This window comes from Aulonocara stuartgranti, assembly GCF_965226115.1.
Source record: "Aulonocara stuartgranti genome assembly, chromosome: 6".
Lineage (NCBI taxonomy): Eukaryota > Metazoa > Chordata > Actinopteri > Cichliformes > Cichlidae > Aulonocara > Aulonocara stuartgranti.
Genome location: NC_138944.1, coordinates 37,668,193 through 37,691,079, shown reverse-complemented (window position 1 = coordinate 37,691,079; position 22,887 = coordinate 37,668,193). Strand labels below are relative to the sequence as shown.

The window sequence follows — 22,887 nt, the reverse complement described above, 5'->3', positions numbered from 1 at the left end:
CTTTTTATTACAGCTTTATTTCCCTGCAGTCTTCTCTTCCCACATTGCTGTGTATCATTTGATGTAGTGACCACCTGCAGATTAGAAGATGACTGTGAAACCGTTGGCAAGAATGTTTATTGTGTGTGTGTGTGTGTGTGTGTGTGTGTGTGTGTGTGTGTGTGTGTGTGTGTGTGTGTGTGTGTGTGTGTGTGTGTGTGTGACACTGTCCTCCTGGGTATAAACAAGATTAACAGGAATGCACTCATCACAGCAAAACACATACATCATGTAGCTGAGTGAAATATACAATATTTTGCTTTGAAATATAACAGAACTTGTTCAGTTAGATCCCTTTTATTTCTATAGCACCACTTCACAAAAACAATTAACTCTGCAAATGGTGCAAACTAGAGGAGAAAGTACACATAAGTTGATGGCATGCAGTAGTGGTACATTTACACATGGGGAGTAAATAGAGGAGAGGGGAGGAGAGGTGCTCAGGGCATAATCCCAGCAGTCTGAGCCTATAGCAGGATAACTACAGAGTGGTTCAGGGTACAGTTCAGTACCATACCATAGCACTTTATTTATAAGGCACTTTTAAAACAATAACAGGGCTGACCAATGTGCTGTACAATAACACAAAATATAAAAGACAAACACATGACAGAAGGTAAGAAAGGTGCATGATAGTAATCGAGACGAGAAGCTATAAACTCATGTATTAATGTTTCAAGGTTGAGTTTGGCTAGAAGAGACTTGACCTTTGACAGTTGCCTCAGTTGGAAAAAGCAGGATTTTAACACTGCATTCACATGAGGATTGAGAAGTAATAAATGCATGAACTAGTTTTTCAGTGTCACTCTGAGACAGGATAGACAGAATTTCAGAGATATTGCACAAATGGAAGAAAGCAGTCCTGTATATTTGTTATAACAATAGTGTATGCTAGTGTAAGTAGCAGAAACTCGAAACTATGTAAACTAATAAATAAAGCACAAGTATCCAAGATTTCTACATAAACATACTGGCAGTAAGTGTTTCGTAACACAAACAAACCTTTAGAGTGAAGTATTACTTCAAAGGCGCTCTTAGACTTGGCCTGGAGATGTCATTAGTGAATAAAATCATTGCTCTTTAATTACTTTCTTTCAGTTCTATTTTAGAAGCAGCTTGATTGCAGCAATTGCATTTAGCAGATGTAGTGATGCTGATGACTGACAGCAGATCTGAGAAGGATGGAAGAAAATAAATACAATATGTTGAAGGTAAAACCCGAGGTTTCAGTACATCTAGTAGTTTAGTAGCTTGTTTGTTCAGTCACAGATGCCCAATTCAATCCTGCTTAAGACATTTCACAGTCTTTCCTGATTGCCAATCTGAAATCTGATTTAAATGTTTGAAAAGGCACTCGACTCTTTCGAAGAGTTTCTGTTATTCTTGTCATGTACTTAAGTTATTTACTGCTTTCACATATCCCCTCACTGGCATTATTAAGGTTTCATTTCATCTTACTTCATCTTCTTTAATCTGATTCCTTCTGCCTACACAGTGGGTGTTTTACTAAGAGTCTGTGTGTCTCCTGTGCACGCAAAATGTGTGAATCTACTGAGCAGTATGATGTCATTGCTATCTTGGCACGACAAACCTGTCTGCGCAGTCCAAACAATTATCTCCTCTAAGTGGAGTAATTAAAACAACAATATTATTATTTATCCCAGTAAGAGAGAGTTGGAGGCAATTAAAGTCACGTCTTAAGAAGCCATGGACACTCAAATAAGACATAATGAGACGTAACAAATCTTTTCATCTGTAGTTATAAAAACGTTTAATGGATTGAAATGGAATCTTGCCATGCTGTCACTGAAATTCAAACTATGTACTGTCAGAAAAGTAACAACTGGATGTGATGAGGGTTTAATGTTTTTTTTTTTAATACATTTAAGATAGAACCGTCAACAGCTTTAACTTTAAAGCTGATGATAGTCACAAAGTTTCTACATTAAAATTCAATCAAAGTTGCTTGAGTCCTTGTGACCATGTGATTGCTGATAAATCAAAGGGGGTGCACTTCGGGATAGGAAGTAGCTTCTTAGCTTGAGATGAATCTGATACCGTTAAAGAAAGAAAAAAAGAGTAAAAATTTAAATTTTAAAAAAAGCTCTTCTTTGTTTAAATGTATATAACTGACGCAGATAAGCGATAACTTCAACTTGACATGAATTGTGCTTTAGTGGCAAATCTACGTTGTAACGATGGACACAGAACACACAGCTATGTTTACCACCTATAGGTATTATTAAAATTCAATCTTTCGATGCCTTAATCTTTCTGTACATATTACGTTCTTACAGTCCTTATTTTACAAAGATGGGGTTTGAAAGAAGTACAGTGGAACCCCATTTAACGAAAAATTCAAGTTACGAAGGGACTTAACGGCAATATTTCTGCCCGTGTTACGGCAAAATGCCCGTGTAACAAAATCCTCTGGCTCTGATTGGCTGAGCCCAGAATGCCTACAATGCCCAGAATGCCTTCCGAATCATGTGACAACCCCCTTGGCTTTCGTACTTGCGCTTCGCTGTTCCACTTGAACGACGTATTGTTGTTGCAGTTAGAAATTAGCCTATAGCCTATCGTTCACTCAAAAGGCACGATGGGTGCTTCAGCTTACGAAAATTTTCAACTTACGAATTAATTTCGTATGTCGGGGTTCTACTGTATCCATGATTGTGTTCTCCGTTTACATGAGTATTTTCAGTATTTTCTATTCGTTCTACATCCTTCTTGCTGCACATGGGCGCATCACTTGGTGTGCTTAACTTTTATACTCTTCTTTTTCTTTTGGAAACAAAATTTAGACATCAGTATTTGATTGTGGCTGTTTCTTCTTTAGTTTGTTAGACCACAAATTATTTTCAGGCTTTGACAAGTACCTATCAATAGTTAGCAACATGGCTAATGCTAGCAGTATTTTCTCTCACCCCAACTGGTCCCAGCAGATGGCCCCGCCCCTCCCTGAGCCTGGTTCTGCCTGAGGTTTCTTCCTGTTAAAAGGGAGTTTTTCCTTCCCACTGTCGCCAAAGTGCTTGCTCATAGGGGGTCATTTGATTGTTGGGTTTCTCCCTGTATGTATTATTGTAGGGTCTACCTTACGATATAAAGTGCCTTGAGGTGACTGTTGTTGTGATTTGGTGCTGTATAAAAAAAAAGAAGATAGAATTGAATTGAATTTCTATTTTATAAGCCAATGCAAAATTGAAAGAACCTCAGAGATGTATTCCTGTGGTATGCTGTGGCTGTATGATGATGCTAAGTTGGTTAACAAGCAGATAAGTCTTACTGATGGAGTAAACATAAAGCTAGCTTTCTGTTATGAAGCCCCTTTAAGCCTAAAGATCTCTTCACTGAGTATTTCATAGGTGTCAAACTCTGGCCCGCAGCCTAATTACATTTGGTCCGCGAAGCCATACCAAATTACTATTAGAGCTGGCCTACTGGTATTATACAGCTAATATATATATATATTTTTAGTATTAAGCTTTGCTTGTTCCATATTCAGTTTTTCAGCAAAACATGTTTAAGTCCATAAGAAAAGATTCATTCTGATATCTAGAGAAATAAATATATTTCAATAAATATTAACGTTAGCCCGCGACTTTGTTCCAGTTTTGAATTTTGGCCCACTGTGTATTTGAGTTTGACACCCCTGGAGTATGTACTTGTACCAGATTAACCCTTGATCTGTCCTAACTCCTATTACTCTCTTTTCTTTCTTTTTCTCTTTCCTCTGATAAAGCGGCTTTTTGCATCTGCCATGCCAGGTAATCAAAGATATCAATCAGGGTCTCTGACATTAAAACTACACATATATATAGGCTATATCTATACATAGTTTTTTTACACCCATTATAAAGAAGAAACATAATTAATTTCATAATAAAAGGTTAAATCAAAAAATGCTATAAAATGAGCTGTAAAGTAGTCCAATGTTTGCAATATATATATATCAAAATAAACTGAAAACATTTTTATACATAAAGTACATAAGTACATCCTAGTACATTAGTTTATTTGATTTTTTTACATAACTGACCAAGAACATATTTGATTGTGTTTAAAAAAAAAATGTCTTCATATAAAGCTGATATACAATATATGACCTCATATTTCATAGTCATTTCCATGTTGATAAAAAAACAGAAAAAGGGCGCTTTTATAACACCTGTAAATCCATTCAGTGAGAATCACAGGTACGAGATTAAGAGCCAAGTGTTAATCGGCACAGGGTATGGGGTGAGCTGCTTCATTCAAAGATCTGACATGTATGATCTTGACTTTGTTATTGAAAGCTGTTCTGTCATCATGTTCAGATCTTATGAGAGCTCGAAGGCCTTCAGAATAAAAGGCTATGGATATTTTTTAGTCTGACCCAGGTTTAAAAGATTTCTGAATGATCTGAAATAAAGCATAAAATTATCTACAATTGACATAATTTTCAGATGAAATTAGCGGCAAAGTCAGCCCAAGAGTAGAGTGTTTGATGCAAAAAAAAAAAAAAAATCTCCAGAAACCTTCAAATTGTGTTAAGGCGTCTGCAGGCAACGACTGGAAGAGATGTCAAAGTTCATATATCTGCAATCAGAAAGAGACTGCACAAGTTTGACCTGCATGTGAAGCATACCAGAAAAAGTCTTTGCTATCCAAAAAGAACATCAGAGCAAAGCTCTGCTAGTCTGAGGCTTTTTCAAGCAATATGCTTTGAATGGACTGTTAAAGATAGAACTGTTTAATCGACAGGAACAGATTTTATGAGGATGAGAAGAAACTCATGCCAGCTTGTAGCCACTGATTTAAGCATATATTATGCATTCTGTCAAAGACGCTTACTAAAATGTGAAGTTATCTGTGTGAAAGTTGAAGTCGAACCAGAAGTCACTCTTTCAACCACATAACGATCCTGAGCACAATAGAAACACCACCAAGGAATGGCTCAAAGCAAGTAAATTGAGGGTTATGGAATGGCTGATTCGAAGCCCAGATTCAAAGCAGATTGAAACATTGAAGAAAGCAGTGTGTGCATGAAAACTCTCAAACATTTTGCAAGTGAAAGTATTTGCCCTTTTGAACAGCTAAAAGAAGCCATCTATGCTGTCGGCATGACTAATAGCTTGTGAACACAGTTTTTTTTTCTTTTTCCTCAGAAGAACGTCTGAAAATCTCTACATGTTGATATTTCTATCAAATAAAATATAGAAAAAGCATGACTATTTTGACTATATTAAAGAGACTTTTTTCTGTTATTTTCAATCAGATTCATGGATATGAACCCAAACAACATTGAGCTCTGCACCACATTTAATAAGTTCCCCAGCAAAATGAGCTGAATAAACAATGAGCAGTTGTTAAGCTAGGGGAAAACAAACAAAGTGACAGGCATAGAGATTTCTGACATTAATAAGGTAAGACCTGAACCTTTAACAAAAGCTCCAGCAGATCAGCCACCTGTACAGCTCATACTGCAGAGGGTTAAATCTCCCCATGCCCTCGTGTTAGATCATAGGCTAATGACAATAATAAGAAGGGTTAAAAGAAAAGAAAAGAAAATGACTGTGTTTTAGGGCAGACTGCAGCCTTGCAGCAATTTTGCTTTTCCATTGAGGACCTGCCTCTAAATAGCCAGAGTGCCCGAGCCTTCAGGAGGCCAGCAGGGGCTCCTGCAGCCTGCCTGACTGACTGATCAACTGCAGTCCTCTTGTTTGAAATTAATAATATGGAGAAACTGATTGGCAGTCTCTGGTTAAAAATAGAAGCTCCTTGGTAACACGGATGGAGGGTGTGGGTTTTCCCTGTGGAGCGTTCAGCTTCATGCACAGAGCAACCACAGAGTTGTCTAATGCTCCCTTTGAACACTTCAGGTTATTTGGATTCTGCACTTCATATCTGGATTGACAAAAGAGAATTAAAAGAGGCGAAACAAAATGGGGAGCTCATCAGTTATTCATGAGCTTCTCCCATCCTCCGCCTCCTTCTGATTCCCATCTTTTGAAGTTCATTCCTCTTTTTTAATTCTCACTTGGGACTTGTCTGTTTCCCTCTCTCTCCTTCTCCTCCCCCTTCTGTTTTGGATCTTCAGCGATCCCCTCCTCTAAAAACCTCGACCATGTGTAGAGACTGTGCTTCTCTCAATTCAAGCGATTTGTTTACCCCTGTGAGATGTTGGGTTTGTCGTCTCTTGTGACAGCCTCCCCTGGGATTAAGAAACTATAACCGATATTAGTCCTGCTGCAAAAAGAGGAGTGATAACAATGAAACCATTCTGATTTTTACTTCCTCTTCCCCTTCTGTTTATTTTTTTTTTAACTTGTTCTGCAGATCACACGGATCGGCCTGATTGTCCATAAAACCAAGGCGCAGGATTTCCAGGTTTTAGCGGGCTCGGCTGGGTTTTTAATGGCAGCCTATTGTGTGGGTAAGAAATCTAATACAAGGACTGCTGTTCCTCACAGAGATGCACTGGCACCATTTACTTGTTAAAGTGAAAATATAGGAAAAAAGTGGATTTTAGGTTCCTTTTTCCACAAGAACAAGTGTAAAAACACTAATAATAATAATCATTTATGAATATTTGTTTCTGATAAAAGATCATCTCTGCTTTCTGGCAGGATTTGACTACATCTCAGGCCACTTAGACTTACTCTATATGTGTTTTTTTTCTTTTTAGGACTGTTGCTATATCAGATTATTGGTATGTCGGTAAAAGTATCCATTTCTGAGATTTTGTTACAGCATATGAAATAATATTGTGTTACATAGGATGGTAGCATGTGTTAAGAAAGTGGTAGGAAAGATTTTTAGAAAATGAATTAAAAATGATTGAAGAGATGTGCGAAAAAGAACATTTCTCATCGTTTTCTGTGTTTTTAACACATTTCATGTTTTTTTTTAAACCAGAATTATCTTCTCTACGACATCGTGACTCTTCTGTGGATGAAATTTGCCCATTGTGTTTTTCAGGGAAGAAAGTAATTTATATTTGTGAGAGACATATAAACCTGTCTCAGTCAGAGTTTTCTAGGTTTGTAGAGGCGTAACCTCAAAAACACCGATAGATAGAACTTTATTAATCCCACAAGGGAAATTGTGCAGCAATTAGACCACACGCTAATACAACAGGAGACAAATACAAAACAGTTAACCTATCCTTTTTAATAAGAATGAGCCAACACAAACAGACACTGAAAATACACAGAAGCTGCAACAATACAAAATCACTTGTGCATATTTTAGCTAGTACTTCAGTATTTAGCAGTAGCTCTGTTTCCTTTTGTCTCTCGCATCCATCTTCCCTTTGACCGTGCATTACTCCAGGGACTTGTCTAACATATTGTGCAGAGAGGCAGGTAAGTACTGGATGCCTTGCAGAGTGAGCGGGAGAGAGGGCTATCAGCAGCATGCTGTACAAGTGTCTTTGAGGTGCACACTCACCCGCTACAGATGAGAGCATGAAGTCTACTGCATCATCAGATTAATGACTGATGTGTGGATCCTCAGAGGTCCTTCCACTCATTCCTGCTTTTTAGAAATATGCTGCTCAAATTCAAGACAGATCAAAGGGAGCTCGCCCTGTCTCCCTGATTGTCCTGGAATTACAGTGCTGACGCCATACGTCCTAAACATGCTCATACAATAAATTCCTAAATCACACAGTAATGGCTTAAAATGGGATGTCCTTGTTATTTGTCCTTATTTAACACTTGTTATTGATTTCTAATTGATTTATTCTACTTTCCAGCTAGTACAGCTGCACTTTTCTGCCCTCCCTCAGCATACAGCTGCACAGCCACATAGAATTTGAATAGTTTGTGTCGATTACAACACAGGAAGACGTTTAAAACTGTTGTAAAGGACCATAAATAAGTGGTCAATAATGATTACGGAAAATCACAAAAATAAGATGAGATGCCATATGTGGAGCAACTTCCTGATAAGCAGGTCTGAGGCACACAAGCTCCTTACTACCACAGACCTGGAAAGAGGACGGGCAAACACAAATACACAACCATTCAAGCCCACAGAGAAAAGGAGGCTATCGCACAAAGGAAAGGGAGAGGAATGAGAGGCGAAGCTAGGTCTCTTAGAGCATCTGGATGCAACACATCTGACAGGCAGGGGAGAAAGGCTGCATGATTCATTATACGTGGCTTGCAAAAGTATTCGCCCCCCTTGAATTTTCCCACATTTTGTCACATTACAGCCACAAACATGAATCAATTTTATTGGAATTCCACGTGAAAGACCAACACAAAGTGGTGCACATGTGAGAAGTGGAACGAACATCAAACATGATTCCAAACATTTTTTACAAATAAATAACTGCAAAGTGGGGTGTGCGTAATTATTCAGCCCCCTGAGTCAATACTTTGTAGAACCACCTTTTGCTGCAATTACAGCTGCCAGTCTTTTAGGGTCTGTCTCTACCAGCTTTGCACATCTAGAGACTAAAATCTTTGCCCATTCTTCTTTGCAAAACAGCTCCAGCTCAGTCAGATTAGATGGACAGCGTTTGTGAACAGCAGTTTTCAGATCTTGCCACAGATTCTCGATTGGATTTAGATCTGGACTTTGACTGGGCCATTCTAACACGTGGATATGTTTTGTTTTAAACCACTCCATTGTTGCCCTGGCTTTATGTTCAGGGTCGTTGTCCTGCTGGAGAGAAGCACCCCCAGAGCACGATGCTGCCACCACCACTTTTTCAAATCACTTTCTTTTTTTTTATTGTCACATCACATGTGCAGGCACACTGGCACAGCACATGCGAGTGAAATTCTTGTGTGCGAGCCCCACAAGCAACAGAGATGTGCAAACACAACAACACAAACGAGCAAAATACAAGAATGGCCAACCTGAAACTAATAAATATATGTACAATATATAATAGTGTATGCATTTCTGGATGTGTATACTAAATATTTTCCTACGTGTGTGTGTGTGTATACACATTTTTACAAATTAAATAGTAAAAAATAAAATAAATAATAATAATAATAATAATAATAAAATATATAAAATATACAGATATACAGAATACACCATATTTGACAGTGGGGATGGTGTGTTCAGAGTGATGTGCAGTGTTAGTTTTCCGCCACACATAGCGTTTTGCATTTTGGCCAAAAAGTTCCATGTTGGTCTCATCTGACCAGAGCACCTTCTTCCACATGTTTGCTGTGTCCCCCACATGGCTTGTGGCAAACTGCAAACGGCACTTCTTATGGTTTTCTGTTAACAATGGCTTTCTTCTTGCCACTCTTCCATAAAGGCCAACTTTGTGCAGTGCACGACTAATAGTTGTCCTATGGACAGATTCCCCCACCTGAGCTGTAGATCTCTGCAGCTCGTCCAGAGTCACCATGGGCCTCTTGGCTGCATTTCTGATCTGCACTCTCCTTGTTCGGCCTGTGAGTTTAGGTGGACGGCCTTGTCTTGGTAGGTTTACAGTTGTGCCATACTCCTTCCATTTCTGAATGATCGCTTGAACAGTGCTCCGTGGGATGTTCAAGGCTTGGGAAATCTTTGTGTAGCCTAAGCCTACTTTAAATGTCTCAATAACTTTATCCCTTCATGGTGTTGTTGCTCCTAATATTCTCTTAGACAACCTTTGAGGCTGTCACAGAGCAGCTGTATTTGTACTGACATTAGATTACACACAAGTGCACTCTATTTAGTCATTAGCACTCATCAGGCAATGTCTATGGGCAACTGACTGCACTCAGACCAAAGGGGGCTGAATAATTGCGCACACCCCACTTTGCAGTTATTTATTTGTAAAAAAATGTTTGGAATCATGTAGGATTTTTGTTCCACTTCTCACGTGTACACCACTTTGTATTAAGATAAGATAAGATAACTCTTTATTGTCATTGCACAGTCATACATAGTACAATAGTACAATGAGATTGAAAAACTGCCCTACGTCGGCACTACATATAACACAACACGACACGATATGACACATCACAACGCAACACAAACAACACAACACAGTATATTAACTTAGTAATAAAAAAAGAAGAAGTGTATGTGTATTGCACACTGTTATTATTGCACATTATTGGTCTTTAACGTGGAATTCCAATAAAATTGATTAATGTTTGTGGCTGTAATGTGACAAAATGTGGGAAAGTTCAAGGGGGCTGAATACTTTTGCAAGCCACTGTATATGTAACAGTTAACCCAGCTGCAAATTACAGATAGTTAATATAATCAATAATATTGTATTGTAACACTTTGGCTTAAAGCAGATGGTAGCAATGAACTAAAACACTGAATTCATACAGAAACACAAAACAACTGTGAGAAATGTTGCTTGTCAGTGTTGCTTTTCTAACCGATCTCACCAAATGATGGATGTAACAGCTGCTTTGTGTGTAGTACGTACACAGTAAAATGCCCACCATTTTATTGTGTGTCCAGATTCTAAGTGTTCCAAATCTACTTTCACAAACATTCGACAATGTGCCCCAGAGGCATTCGCTACCTTCTGCTTAATAGCCCACAGTATGCTTTAGAGCTGTGAAAATTACAGTTGTTTCACTAATAACACAAAATGACAAATTGCCCCTAGAAAACAGTAAAAGGCACAGGCTTGTGTATTTGACTCGTAAGCTGCGTTTCACATGAACCAACCAATCAGGACTCGAGTAACTGTGCCATTGTTAGCAAGAGTAGGAACAAATCAGCTGGAATCTGATTGGATCATCAGAGGCAGAAGGCAGAAAAGATTTCAGATATTTAAAAACTGAAATAATTGAAATTGAAAATGTCCTATTGTTACACTGTCCAGTAGGGGACACAGTGTTTCTATGTAAAGCCACATTGAGATGAGTTTTTATTTTATGCTTCAGCTTTCACGTTAAACTTTATATCTGACTTTCATGACTCTCACCTTTCCCTCCGTGTAAGGTTGCTCAAAGCCAGTTTCTGAAAAATAACCCTGGACAGCACAGCAAGCAAACACAGGAAACTCAAGGAACCATGCAATCATGTCTATATTTTTCACAAGTTGTTGAGCCTAAATCCATATTTCTTCAGGATCAAAGAGCCTGGAAGCACAGAAGGGTTATCTGCATCCAACATTCAAGACACCAGCCCTGTGGTATCTTCTTATTTATATCTTAGCTGTGTGCAAAACACCTACAAACAACAACAACGTTACTAGTTACTCTCTGCCCCATCAGTTTTTTGACACAACTATTTAAAATAAATCAATTTGGTGTTTTCTCACCCAGTGGAGAGGCACATAAGCTTCACTAAATTGTAAAGCAGCAGCAATATCAAGTAAAGTACCTTCTACCTTTTTCATATGCTGGCCACGTACAGTGTACTGTAAACTCGGATTAGATGACACACCTGGGAATGGACATCAGTATGATGCTCAAGATGCTCAAGAACCTAATGAGTCATGTTCTCCCACCACCAGCCCCGTCAAACACACTAATACACAGACACACACACTCCCTCTCTCCGACGGTTCTCTGATCTTTGCTCACATCTAAATCCTCCATGCATGGGTTGCATGCAAACATATTATATGCTCTGCTGGCCATAGTTTCTAATTCTGCTGACTTTTAGCTATAGAGACATAAAGTGAAACCATTACATTGTTCAACTGAGTTTGAATCCTCATTAAAAATATTACCTTAGCACAAGTAATAAAAAAAAAGGATCCAGCTCCAATTGTGAAGATTTAACCTTCTTTTTTAGCTTCAGCAAACACTTTTCCCACCATCTAGCCTTGATTGCTGAACCCTCTCTAGCTTGATAGAGCGCCGCGCTAAAGAATGGAGAGCACTAAGGTGGAAGAGTTTAGATTTACAGGTCAAAAATCATTAAAGGATAATCTGCATGAATAAGAAAAACACTACTTACAATTTTTAATTGAACATTAATAAAGTCACCATTAATTGAAATGGTGACTTTATTATAGTAAATTTTAATTAGTGTGAAACGCACATTTCATTGTGGATCGTTTTCACTGTGACTTAGTCTGCATCAGTTTAGCCTTCAGTCCTTCGGTGGAGAAGCTTCCCCTCGCAGGCCTGCTTGTCTGTCTGTCAGCAGCCAACAGCAACACTAGACACACAGTTGTTGCCTGGGTTATCTATGTGGAAAAAAAAAAAACAACTAATGAAAACAGAAAAGTCAGACAACCATCTCTAAAGTGATCATTGCCTTGTACTGACATACAATTGGAATGGAAAATCAGGACAGCTATACAATCAGGACAGTGATATATTAAAGTTGATATACTGAATGTTGGGTTTGTTCATTTCCATTTCTTTGAACACTAAATTCTACCCACAGATGCTATATTTAATATTTAAAACCCTCTGAAGGGGAAACAGAAAGAGACACGCGGCGATGTGGTGATGGAGAACACTGGCTCACAACTGATTGGGTGCTAAATATTTATTAGAGCTTTACCTTCACAGTCAGAGCCCAGACTGTCCACTAGCCATCAATCTTCAACCGTCAGCAACACGGAGACGAGCAAATTGCTTTATATGCGGACTAAACGCTGCACCGAGTGACTCCACACACAAAACGTGTCAAACCTCTGCCTTAAACATAGTTTAACAACAAGCTGTCAGCATACCATCTCACTCCTACATCAGGTTAGTTTGCAGAAATCTGAAGTGCCTATTGTTGACAACCTTTAAGGATTATGCTTGCAGCTAAAGACATCATTATGGCCTTAGTGTTTTCTGAGGTCTGAACTAGCGCCCCCCAAAAAGAAGGTTGCTTCTAGACTATTAATGAAAAATGGTTGCAGTGAAAGTATCAAGTAGTCAAAGAGAAAAAGAGAGAAATATCTAAAAAATATCAATTTCGTGTTGGAGATTATTTTTTCTCCCTTCTAATAATCCTGTCACACTTCAGACTTTACTCTGTAACTACTGCAAAAAAAAAAAAGGTCTGATATGATAAAACTTGTGGAAGTTGGCAGATCTGCTTTTCTTTGATTTTTGTCATAATTGCAAACAGGAAGTTATATCTGGCAAAAACTATTCTGGTTTCTTCCCTCTTTATAGATGAGGATTTTACAAACTAAGAGTATTTAAACTCAGAGGGTTAAAAAGATATCTCCTTGCATAACAGTTCCTAAAAAAAGAGATGAATGGAAAAGGGAAGAAGAAAAACTAATATATATATATATATATATATATATATATATTAGGGGTGCAACGATACACAAAATTCACGGTTCGGTTCGGTTCGATACTTTGGTGTCACGGTTCGATATTTTTTCGATACAAAAAAATGTTCATGCCTTTTTAATTTGTCATTTATTAAAATTATAAATATATATTTTAACTCAAAAGTACAGTTTTTAAATTTAACCCTAACCCTTGTGCATGTTTTTTATTTTGACAGCGAATGCGCACCTGCGGACCACTTATGTGCAGCCCTGGTTATTTAGCTCATCATATTGCAGCCACAGAAATTCTTTTGTCCATGAAACCATAAAGCTGCACTTTCTTTTTGCCTTATAGTCTGATTTGTCATAACTTCTCCGTTTTGTGGTAAGCTTTTCTTTGGCTGTCACTTCTTCACCCTGAACCGAATGCGTACCGAACCGAAAGCACTGTATCGAACAGTTCAATATCGATACGAATATCGTTGCACCCCTAATATATATATATATATATATATATATATATATATATATATATATATATTATGCCTTTACCAGTGAAACTTGAACTCTCATCGGTCTTTGATTTGTGTCTCTAGGTGCTATCGGTGGAGTGTGTGCGCTGGCTAATGTGCTGGGCCAGGAGCTATGTGAGTTGGAGCGTCTGTGTGTGTCCGGGCGTTGGGAGGAAGCCAGAGTCCTGCAGCAGCGCCTTATCGAGCCCAATGCCGCTGTGAGTACCATCTGCTGCTCATTGCACGCTTTTATCCACCACAGACATGAACTCCCACAAATGGTGCCAGACTGGAGGTTTAGTCACATTTCTTAAAGGTAAAACTGTTCTGCCTGAAATACTCTTACTGATTGCACTCTGGGCCAAGAAGACAAACCTGATTTTTTTTTCTCTGCTGTATTTATAGATAATCTGATGTTAAACTCAAAACAAATGTTACTTCCTCTATGAACTATTCATGCAAAGTCCAGTGCACTCAGAAAAAAGCCCGCTCATTCTCAGACACAAATGATTCTTTTGTTTTTTTTAGGTTTTTTTTATAAACAACAGACACTGACGGCATAAGCTGCTTAAAGTTAACCTTAGCCTTACCTTTGGTTCGTCTTACGCCTGTTAGCACACAGGGCAGCTTATGATCGCCAACAAATACGGTCATTCAAAGCCAGCTGATGCCAACAATGTTCAGATCGTCAGTGAACATCCACCTCAAATGAGCTTTTGGTTGGCCTTTCTTATGTCTACCCATTTATGGAGTCCAGGTCATGGTGGTCTTTGCAAATTGTTCAGGAGATGCAGTGGCTTGGAAAAGTATTCGGCCCCCTTGAACTTTCCCACATTTTGTCACATTACAGACACTTCACCCGTTGCCTACTGGTGGTGGTCAGAGGGCCTGGTGGCGCCAGTGTTCGGCAGCCTCGCCTCTGTCAGTGCGCCCCAGGGCAGGTGTGGCTACAATGTAGCTTGCCATCACCAGTGTGTGAATGTGTGTGTGTGAATGGGTGGAAGACTGGATGTGTAAAGCGCTATACAAATACAGGCCATTTACCATTTTACCATTACAAACATGAATCAATGTTATTGGAATTCCACGTGAAAGACCAACACAACGTGGTGTACACGTGAGAAGTGGAACGAAAATCATACATGATTCCAAACATTTTTTACAAATAAATAACTGCAAAGTGGGGTGTGCGTAATTATTCAGCCCCCTGAGTCAATACTTTGTAGAACCACCTTTTGCTGCAATTACAGCTGCCAGTGTTTTAGGGTTTGTCTCTACCAGCTTTGCACATCTAGAGACTAAAATCTTTGCCCATTCTTCTTTGCAAAACAGCTCCAGCTCAGTCAGATTAGATGGACAGCGTTTGTGAACAGCAGTTTTCAGGTCTTGCCACAGATTCTCCATTGGATTTAGATCTGGACTTTGGGCCATTCTAACACATGGATATGTTTTGTTTTAAACCACTCCATTGTTGCCCTGGCTTTATGTTCAGGGTCGTTGTCCTGCTGGAAGGTGAACCTCTGCTCCAGTCTCAAGTCTTTTGCAGACTCCAAGAAGTTTTCTTCCAAGATTGTCCTGTATTTGGCTCCATCCATCTTCCCATCAACTCTGACCAGCTTCCCTGTCCCTGCTGAAGAGGAGCACCCCCAGAGCATGATGCTGCCACCACCATATTTGACAGTGGGGATGGTGTGTTCAGAGTGATGTGCAGTGTTAGTTTTCCGCCACACATAGCGTTTTGCATTTTGGCCAAAAAGTTCCATGTTGGTCTCATCTGACCAGAGCACCTTTTTCCACATGTTTGCTGTGTCCCCCACATGGCTTGTGGCAAACTGCAAACGGCACTTCTTATGGTTTTCTGTTAACAATGGCTTTCTTCTTGCCACTCTTCCATAAAGGCCAACGTTGTGCAGTGCACGACTAATAGTTGTCCTATGGACAGATTCCCCCACCTGAGCTGTAGATCTCTGCAGCTCGTCCAGAGTCACCATGGGCCTCTTGGCTGCATTTCTGATCAGCGCTGTCCTTGTTCGGCCTGTGAGTTTAGGTGGACGGCCTTGTCTTGGTAGGTTTACAGTTGTGCCATACTCCTTCCATTTCTGAATGATCGCTTGAACAGTGCTCCGTGGGATGTTCAAGGCTTGGGAAATCTTTGTGTAGCCTAAGCCTACTTTAAATTTCTCAGTAACTTTATCCCTGACCTGTCTGGTTTGTTCTTTGGACTTCATGGTGTTGTTGCTCCCAATATTCTCTTAGACAACCTCTGAGGCCGTCACAGAGTAGCTGTATTTGTACTGACATTAGATTACACACAAGTGCACTCTATTTAGTCATTAGCACTCATCAGACAATGTCTATGGGCAACTGACTGCACTCAGACCAAAGGGGGCTGAATAATTATGCACACCCCACTTTGTAGTTATTTATTTGTAAAAAAATATTTGGAATCATGTAGGATTTTTGTTCCACTTCTCACGTGTACACCACTTTGTGTTGGTCTTTCACGTGGAATTCCAATAAAATTGATTCATGTTTGTGGCTGTAATGTGACAAAATATGGGAAGATTCAAGGGGGGCGAATACTTTTGCAAGCCACTGTAGGTGAAGGATGTGTCCTTCTAATTGAAATCACTAAGTAATGGTGTCAGTGTGGTAACTCAGTCCGAGTAAGAGATCTTAAAAATCCTTTGCAGGCTGTGTTGTTGCAGTTTGTTGAGGTTTTGGGAAATGTTTTCCATTGCTCTCCATGTTTCTCATGCATACAGGACAGTGGGCACAGCTACTGAATTGATAAGACATATTTTTGTAGCTGAGTTTAGAGAGGCAGATGCACAGATCAGTTCCAGTCATTATAGTATACTTAAGGCTTTGTCCACTTAGCCGATGACAGTTCAGTCAACCATACTATCAGCAGTGAATAGATTCCAGAGTACTAGAACTTGTTCACCTCTTCTACCTGCCTTTGGTTGATATGAATGAGAATCTGTATATGCACTACCCAGTCTGTAGTCCTCTGATCTGGTTGAGGTCTACAACATGTTTAGCTTCTCTACAAAGCAATCCAACAGTTGACTCACCTCCTTATAACAAAATCAGTAGTGAAGAGGAATAGAAAAGGTGAGAAACACAACCCTGTGGTATTCCAGTTTCAATCTTGTGGAAATCTGTTGTGGCATTTTCCGTGCAGATGCAGCAGCAAGAGCAATGGTAAAGACAGCCTTGTGCTCTTGTAATTCAAGGTTTTATTTGATGATCATTCGCAGGGTAAAGATCTGTTTAGTGCATTAACTGCTTCTGCGAAAGCCAGCTTGTACCTCTTGTAATCGCTGTTATAACTGGACATGATGGAGTAAAAAAATGCTGAGGATTTTTCCAGGGACACAAATGGTACAGCTAACTTAACTAGCTGGCTAACCTTAGCTTGCTACTCTTCTTGCCAGAAAAATGATATCTGAACAGAAACACTGGCTGGCTTACATAAGTCATGAAAGTATCTCAGTCAGTAAAGTAGCAAATGATTTTGTGCAAGAATAAGTGATGTAATTGCCACAAAACACAGGAATGATTAACCATCGTGTTTTGTAATAATCTGCTAGCTGTGACTCCAGGCAGGTACGTTTAGCTTTAACTTGGCTTTGCGCCATGTATATTTATATACATATACAGTGGGGCAAAAAAGTATTTAGTCAGCCACCGATTGTGCAAGTTCCCCCACCTAAAATGATGACAGAGGTCAGTAATTTGCACCAGAGGTACACTTCAACTGTGAGAGACAGAATGTGAAAAAAAAATCCATGAATCCACATGGTAGGATTTGTAAAGAATTTATTCGTAAATCAGGGTGGAAAATAAGTATTTGGTCAATAACAAAAATACAACTCAATACTTTGTAACATAACCTTTGTTGGCAATAACAGAGGTCAAACGTTTACTATAGGTCTTTACCAGGTTTGCACACACAGTAGCTGGTATTTTGGCCCATTCCTCCATGCAGATCTTCTCGAGAGCAGTGATGTTTTGGGGCTGTCGCCGAGCAACATGGACTTTCAACTCCCGCCACAGATTTTCTATGGGGTTGAGCTCTGGAGACTGGCTAGGCCTCTCCAGGACTTTCAAATGCTTCTTACGGAGCCACTCCTTTGTTGCCCGGGCGGTGTGTTTTGGATCATTGTCATGTTGGAAGACCCAGCCTCGTCTCATCTTCAAAGTTCTCACTGATGGAAGGAGGTTTTGGCTCAAAATCTCACGATACATGGCCCCATTCATTCTGTCCTTAACACGGATCAGTCGTCCTGTCCCCTTGGCAGAAAAACAGCCCCATAGCATGAGGCTCTCTTCCCAGTCTGGTGCAGGTCTACAATACTTTTCCTGGTGTCTGGAGTCTGACTGTTTGAGGCTGTGGACAGGTGTCTTTTACAGAGGTGTGGACTCGAGTCACATGACTTGGACTCGAGTCAGACTCGAGTCATTAATTTTATGACTTTAGACTTGACTTGAAAAAATGTTCTAAGACTTGTGACTTGACTTGGACTTTTACACCAATGACTTGGGACTTGAACCGGTTTACTTGAAAAGACTTGATATTTTACCCCAAATATAAAATTTAACATGCATATTATATAGAGATTGAAAATGTGACGTCATTCACGGGTAGAACCGCAAAGGATTCTGGGAACTCGTGGCAAGCGGTACTAGCGCACGCAGGCTTTCAATTAAAATCAGTTATACAGCGATAAAAAGAAACACAAAAATGTCAAGAAGCCGTTGTATTATTAACTGCAATAGCCGGTCGCATGACAGCCACGGGAAGCCGACGGGTAAAGAGATCGGTTGTTATCGGATTACGTCGTTGAAGAGAAATTGTTCGAGCCATGTTTCCGAAGTAACAAAGATGCGACGGATGGCCTGGATTGCAGCCATTCAAAGATCAAATATAATGTCCCAGAACACTCCAGCTCACAGGTTAGTCTGCTCCAAGCATTTACACGAAGGTCAGTGTTTTTTAGTAGTTAATACGTCATTTTCATAACATAATTAGTGACATAGGTTACAAGCAAGTCTGGCGCTGAACAGAAATTGTCGCGCTATGCTCCTTTATTTATTGTGCATAAATAGTGAATTGTCCTGACACAATATTGCGTTTCGCTTCTGTTATTATGGTACATTGACAAAAACATATACTTTTATTCACAGGATAAAACAGGTTTTTTGTATCACTAATTGCCCAGTACGATTACAGCATACAATATTGTTGTCACTGCTACATTTCTGTGATGCTACCAGAAATTATTTCCACTACTAATTAATTACCGTTGAGCTCAAAGGTCCTATTAATAAACGGTTAAGGAATGTGTATTTATGACGACGATTTGTGAGACTGGTAAACTTATGATACGTACGATGGTCTTTCGTTCTACACGGTGCATTTCAAGGTCCTGTACCCATCCGTCGGTAAACTGTACCTGGGCTTGTTGCAGTGACCTGAAGTTACTAAACTTCATGAGTGTATGCACTCACTCCAAGAACCGTATGATTATAAATATGCATATAAATATGCTAAGATTAGATAGCTGACTTCATCTAACTAGCAAATGTTGTCCAGGCTACGTTGGTGATACAGTTTTTTTTAATGTGTATGATATTTTTGTCATGCGATTTTAAAGCTGGTCCTACAACCGCATCCAAGAATAACATGCAGCTTATCTCAGAACCGTTGGTGAAAATTATTCTTGGAGCTAGGTTTAATTGAGCTGCATTTTAAAGAGGTGCAATTTCACAATTTGTGTATATTTTCCAAGTTCACTATTTTGTCATGTGTTGAGAAAAACACAGATTTTAAAATTACATGGTCTAATATTTACATTTAGCATAACTGCAACATTATTTTTTCGTTGTTTTTTTTTAAAGACTCGAAAGGACTTGAAATTCAAAGTTTCAGACTTGTGACTTGACTCGGACTTTTACACCAGTGACTTGAGACTCGACTCTGACTTGCCTGACATTACTTGAGACTTGACTTGAGACTTGAGGATAAAGACTTGAGACTTACTTGAGACTTGCAAAACAATGACTTGGTCCCACCTCTGGTCTTTTATACAGATGATGAGTTCAAACAGGTGCCATTCATACAGGTAACGAGTGGGGGACAGAAAAGCTTCTTACAGAAGACGTTACAGGTCTGTGAGAGCCAGAGATTTTCCTTGTTTGAGGTGACCAAATACTTATTTTCCACCCTAATTTACGAATAAATTCTTTACAAATCCTACCATGTGAATTCATGGATTTTTTTTTCACATTCTGTCTCTCACAGTTGAAGTGTACCTCTGGTGCAAGTTACTGACCTCTGTCATCATTTTAAGTGGGGGAACTTGCACAATCGGTGGCTGACTAAATACTTTTTTGCCCCACTGTATATCTTTGTAGCATCAGGTTAAATGTCAGTTTTGCACTGTATGTCACTCTGATTTGTTCTGAATTGAAGGCAGGTGCTGTTGAGCATGTCTCAGGCTCTGTAAGTGTGCATTAAGGTAAATGTGGTGGTAAATGTCACTGCTCTACAGTCTAAATCATAAAATCATCTTCACTACAGTATGAAGTGGCATGTGGTACAGGTGGATTTCAGCCGTCAAATATAAATCACGAATAGGGAAAATGTCTAAGTTTAAAGCTTTGCAAAGCACAACATCATCCATATGGGATATGCAGTCAGGTCCATACATACTTGGTTGCAAATCCTTTGCAGTCAATCACAGCCTGAAGTCTGGAACACATAGACATCACCAGATGCTGGGTTTCATCCCTGGTGATACTCTGCCAGACCTCTACTGCAACTGTCTCCAGTTCCTTCTTATTCTTGGGGCATTTTCCCTTCAGTTTTGTCTTCAGCAAGTGAAATGCTTGCTCAATCGGATTCAGATCAGGTGATTGACTTGGCCATTGCAAAACAGTCCACTTCTTTCCCTTCAAAAACTCTTTGGTTGCTTTTGCAGTATGCTTTGGGTAGTTGTCCATCTGCACTGTGAAGCGGCGTCCAATGAGTTTTGAAGCATTTGGCTGAATATGAGCAGATAATATTGCCCGAAACACTTCAGAATTCGTCGTACTGCTTTTGTCAGCAGTCACATCACCAGTAAATACAAGAGAACCAGTTCCACTGGCAGCCATACGTGCCCACGCCATGACACTTCCAGCATGGCGCTGGAAGTGTCATGGCGGTTCACTGATGAGGTGGTATGCTTAGGATCATGAGCACTTCCTTTCCTTCTCCATACTCTTCTCTTCCCATCACTCTGGTACGTTGATCTTGGTCTCGTCTGTCCATAGGATGTTGTTCCAGAACTGTGACGGCTTTTTTAGATGTCGTTTGGCAAACTCTAATCTGGCCTTCCTTGTGGTGAACCCTCTGTATTCACACTGGTGGAGTCTTCTCTTGATTGTTGACTTTGACACACATACACCAACCTCCTGGAGAGTGTTCTTGATCTGGCCAACTATTGTGAAGGGTGTTTTCTTCACCAGGGAAAGGATTCTTTGTTCATCCACCACAGTTGTTTTCCATGGTCTTCTGGGTCTTTTGGTGTTGCTGAGCTCACCGGTACGTTCCTTCTTTTTGAAAATGTTCCAAACAGTTGTTTTGGCCACGCCTAATGTTTTTGCTATCTCTCTGATGGGTTTGTTTTGTTTTCTCAGCCTAATGATGGCTTGCTTCACTGATACTGACAGCTCTTTGGATTTCATCTTAGCAGTAGACGGCAACAGGTTCCAAATGCAAACAGCACACTTGAAATTAACTCTGGACCTTTTTTCTGCTCATTGTAATTGGGGTAATGAGGGAATAACACACACCTGGCCATGGAACAGCTGAGAAGCCAATTGTCCCATTACTTTTGGTCCCTTAAGAAGTGGGAGGCGCATTTGCAAACTGTTGTAATTGTCACTGTCCACCGTTCACCTGATTTGGATGTAAATACCCTCAAATAAAAGCTGACAGTCTACAGTTAAAGCAAATCTCGTTCGTTTCATTTGGAATCCATTGTGGTGGTGTATAGAGCCAAAAATGTTAGAATTGTGTCAATGTCCCAATATTTAGGGACCTGACTGTATATGAAGACTGATTAAAGCTCTGTGTTGCTAGGTGACTAGGAAGCTGGGAGTTCCCGCTCTGAAGCAGGCGATGGAGTGGTTTGGTTTCCACGGTGGCTCCTGTCGATCACCTCTTCAGCCGCTCACAGAGGCCGAGAGTCAGCAACTGAGGCGGGACTTCTCCTCCAATGGGTGGCTGTAAAGGAACCTAGGCGGAGCGAGAGTGCATGTGTGAGCGAGGTCACTATGTGTGGACCTATTAGCTGTTGGTGTAATTATATCATAAAGGGAAAACACAGCTGCCCATGAAAATAAATAAATAAATAAATAAATATTCAGTTCTGTCCACTGTTGATATTTATTGAGCCAAATCCAAAAACCTGCAAAAAACTCCCTTACATTAAAATAAATGTATAAATCAATTAATCCAACTTCAAAGTTCTATTTGGTTTTTGTTCTTCTTTTTCTTTGACCTGGACTGACAGAAATTTTCTTGGCCAATTCCAATTTTTCTCCAAGTGCTCTGCGACCAGTACTGCGACTGATTAACTGAAAACGAGTTGCTGTACACCCGCGTGTTCCTGATATATTTTAACTTTCCACGTAATAGCAGGTGCAGAATATATTGTATAACAAAACAATTTTTCAATTATTTTGACTATTTTGAGCCATTACTAATACCGAGGCTGCTAGCTTCTGGCTGATACTGAGCTTTGTTAGCTTCTGTAAAAAGTTCAACTGGCTGAGGTTGATTTAAGTGTCTGCTTAGGTTTGTTGTAACAAACATTGTCGTGGTGGTCCCCCCGTGGTTTACTTTACCAGACTTTGTGTACATATATATGTACACAATGTTATATAGTCTATAAAATCTACACCATAAAACATGTAGCAGCTGACATTACAGGTAATGGATCAAGCCAGCAGAAGCCAAGCAGACTCAGGAAGAAAAGTGCCTCTGGCAGTGCAAGCCACCACTTTAAGGTGTTTATACATTAAAACACTACAAGTATGACAATGTACACAAACCAGAATAAGAAGCCAGTGACAGGCAATTAGCTGCTGATCTTTCCTGTTGTTTTTATCATGTGATCAGTTATTTATTTTCAT

The 22,887-nt window shown here is 39.7% G+C and overlaps 1 protein-coding gene across 3 annotated transcripts in view; it reads left to right on the top strand.

The window, feature by feature from the left end:
• hoga1 (4-hydroxy-2-oxoglutarate aldolase 1) overlaps nt 1-22,662 on the top strand; it is a 36,131-nt gene extending 13,469 nt beyond the window's left edge. For all 3 annotated transcript variants that reach the window (XM_082536705.1, XM_082536704.1, XM_082536703.1), the window contains 3 exons: nt 6,358-6,454; nt 13,783-13,916; nt 21,833-22,662. In XM_082536705.1, the coding sequence (XP_082392831.1) occupies nt 6,358-6,454; nt 13,783-13,916; nt 21,833-21,982 (381 nt within the window). In that variant the 3' untranslated portion in view covers nt 21,983-22,662. The remainder of the gene's footprint in view (nt 1-6,357; nt 6,455-13,782; nt 13,917-21,832) is intronic.
• Nucleotides 22,663-22,887: the final 225 nt, after the last annotated feature.